The 1,440-nt window shown below is 64.8% G+C and overlaps 1 protein-coding gene across 1 annotated transcript in view; it reads right to left on the minus strand.

Moving 5' to 3' along the window:
- LOC102385254 (prostasin-like) overlaps positions 1-1,440 on the minus strand; it is a gene marked incomplete at its 3' end in the record, with an annotated part of 6,046 nt that overhangs the window by 3,436 nt on the left and 1,170 nt on the right. Inside the window, exons 2-3 of the mRNA XM_025195144.1 lie at positions 1,285-1,311; positions 898-1,063 (exon numbers count right to left, since the gene is read on the minus strand). Coding sequence (XP_025050929.1) covers positions 898-1,063; positions 1,285-1,311 — 193 coding nt within the window. The remainder of the gene's footprint in view (positions 1-897; positions 1,064-1,284; positions 1,312-1,440) is intronic.

Below are 1,440 nucleotides of genomic sequence, written 5' to 3' on the forward strand. Positions count from 1 at the left end.
GTTATGGAGAGTCACCCCCCCTCCCCCTTGCAGTATAGGGGATAGGAAATGCACCATGCTGGGCACCAACTATAGACAAGGGCTGGGACCAAGTAAAGGAAGCGGGAAAAACCAGGACACCTAGGTTCTCTGGCAGGTTGGGGGGATTTATGGAGAATCACCCTTCACAGTATAGGAGCTAGGAAACACTGTGCTGGGCACCAAATATCGACAAGGGCTGGGACTGAGTAACGGGGGTGGAGGAAGCCAGGACACCTGAGCCTGGAGGAGCCTGGGCTTCCCCGTCTCCCAGGGGGCAGGGCAGGGCAGGATTTATGGTGAATCACCCTTTGCAGTATGGGGACTAGGAAACAAGCCACGCTGGGAAGCAAATACAGATAACAGCTGGACTTGAGTAAGGGGGGTGAGAGGACCCAGGACACTTGGGTTCCCTGGGAGATGGGGGAGGCCAGATGCTTGGGAGTGGGGTGGGATTTATGGAGAATCGCACACCCTCCTTACAGTATAGGGGCTAGGAAACACACCATGAAAGAACAGGAGCAGAAACAAGGGATTTGGGATTTGGCTGGGATGAGGGGGGCTGGGACCCTGGGCATGCCAGAGTTCTTTGGGAGGATACACGGAGACTCCCCACCCTTGCAGTGTAGGGGCTAGGAAACACCATACAGGGCATTGCACATAGACCAGGGTTGGGAGGGCGAAAGGGAGAAGTGTGAGAGGGGGGGAGGGGGGGCAGGACTTGGGGAGAATCCCCCGCCGCAGTACAGGGGCTGGGAAACGCACCTCGTACAGCAGTGAATAAGGATAAAGGCAGGGAAAAGAAGGGGCCCAGATGCCTGGGCCCCTGGGAGAATCTCCCTGGGTGGGGGGCAGTATGGGGGCCAGGACCCAACTCACTTGGGGAAGCAGTGGGCGGCTGTGAGCACCCAGCTGGGCGCCACCAGCGACCCGCCGCAGACGTGCTGCCCGCTGACCGCCAGGCTGGCCTGCCACGGCCACTGCCCCGCTGCCGCCGCCACGCCGCCCACGATGCGGCCCACCACCGCCGGCGTCCCGCACGTGCCTGCGGAGAGCGTGTCAGCCGGGCCCCTGGCGTCCGGCCCGGGCCCCTGCTCCAGCCCTCCCCACAGCACCCCGGCGCCCAGGCCCTGGGGACACTCCCGGCCCCGTGGAGCCAACGCGGACAGACCGAGGCAGGGCACGGGGGGGTCCTTGGGCGCTGCGGGGGGTTGGGGAGCCCGGACGCCTGGGGTCTCCGTCCGCCGTCCCAGCCCGCATGCTCACCTGTCTGTGCGTAGGTCACGTGCGCACCTGGAGGAGGAAGAGAGAGGGGTGAGAAGGGCATGAGGAGCCCCCCGGCCCCGCGCAGACCCTCCAGCCTGGAGCTGCGGAGCCCGCGCCCCCCACGTCCCAGAGCCCGGGCATCCGCGCTCCCGCCCC

The sequence above is a fragment of the Alligator sinensis genome, unplaced genomic scaffold, assembly GCF_000455745.1.
Source record: "Alligator sinensis unplaced genomic scaffold, ASM45574v1 scaffold1704_1, whole genome shotgun sequence".
Classification (NCBI taxonomy): domain Eukaryota; kingdom Metazoa; phylum Chordata; order Crocodylia; family Alligatoridae; genus Alligator; species Alligator sinensis.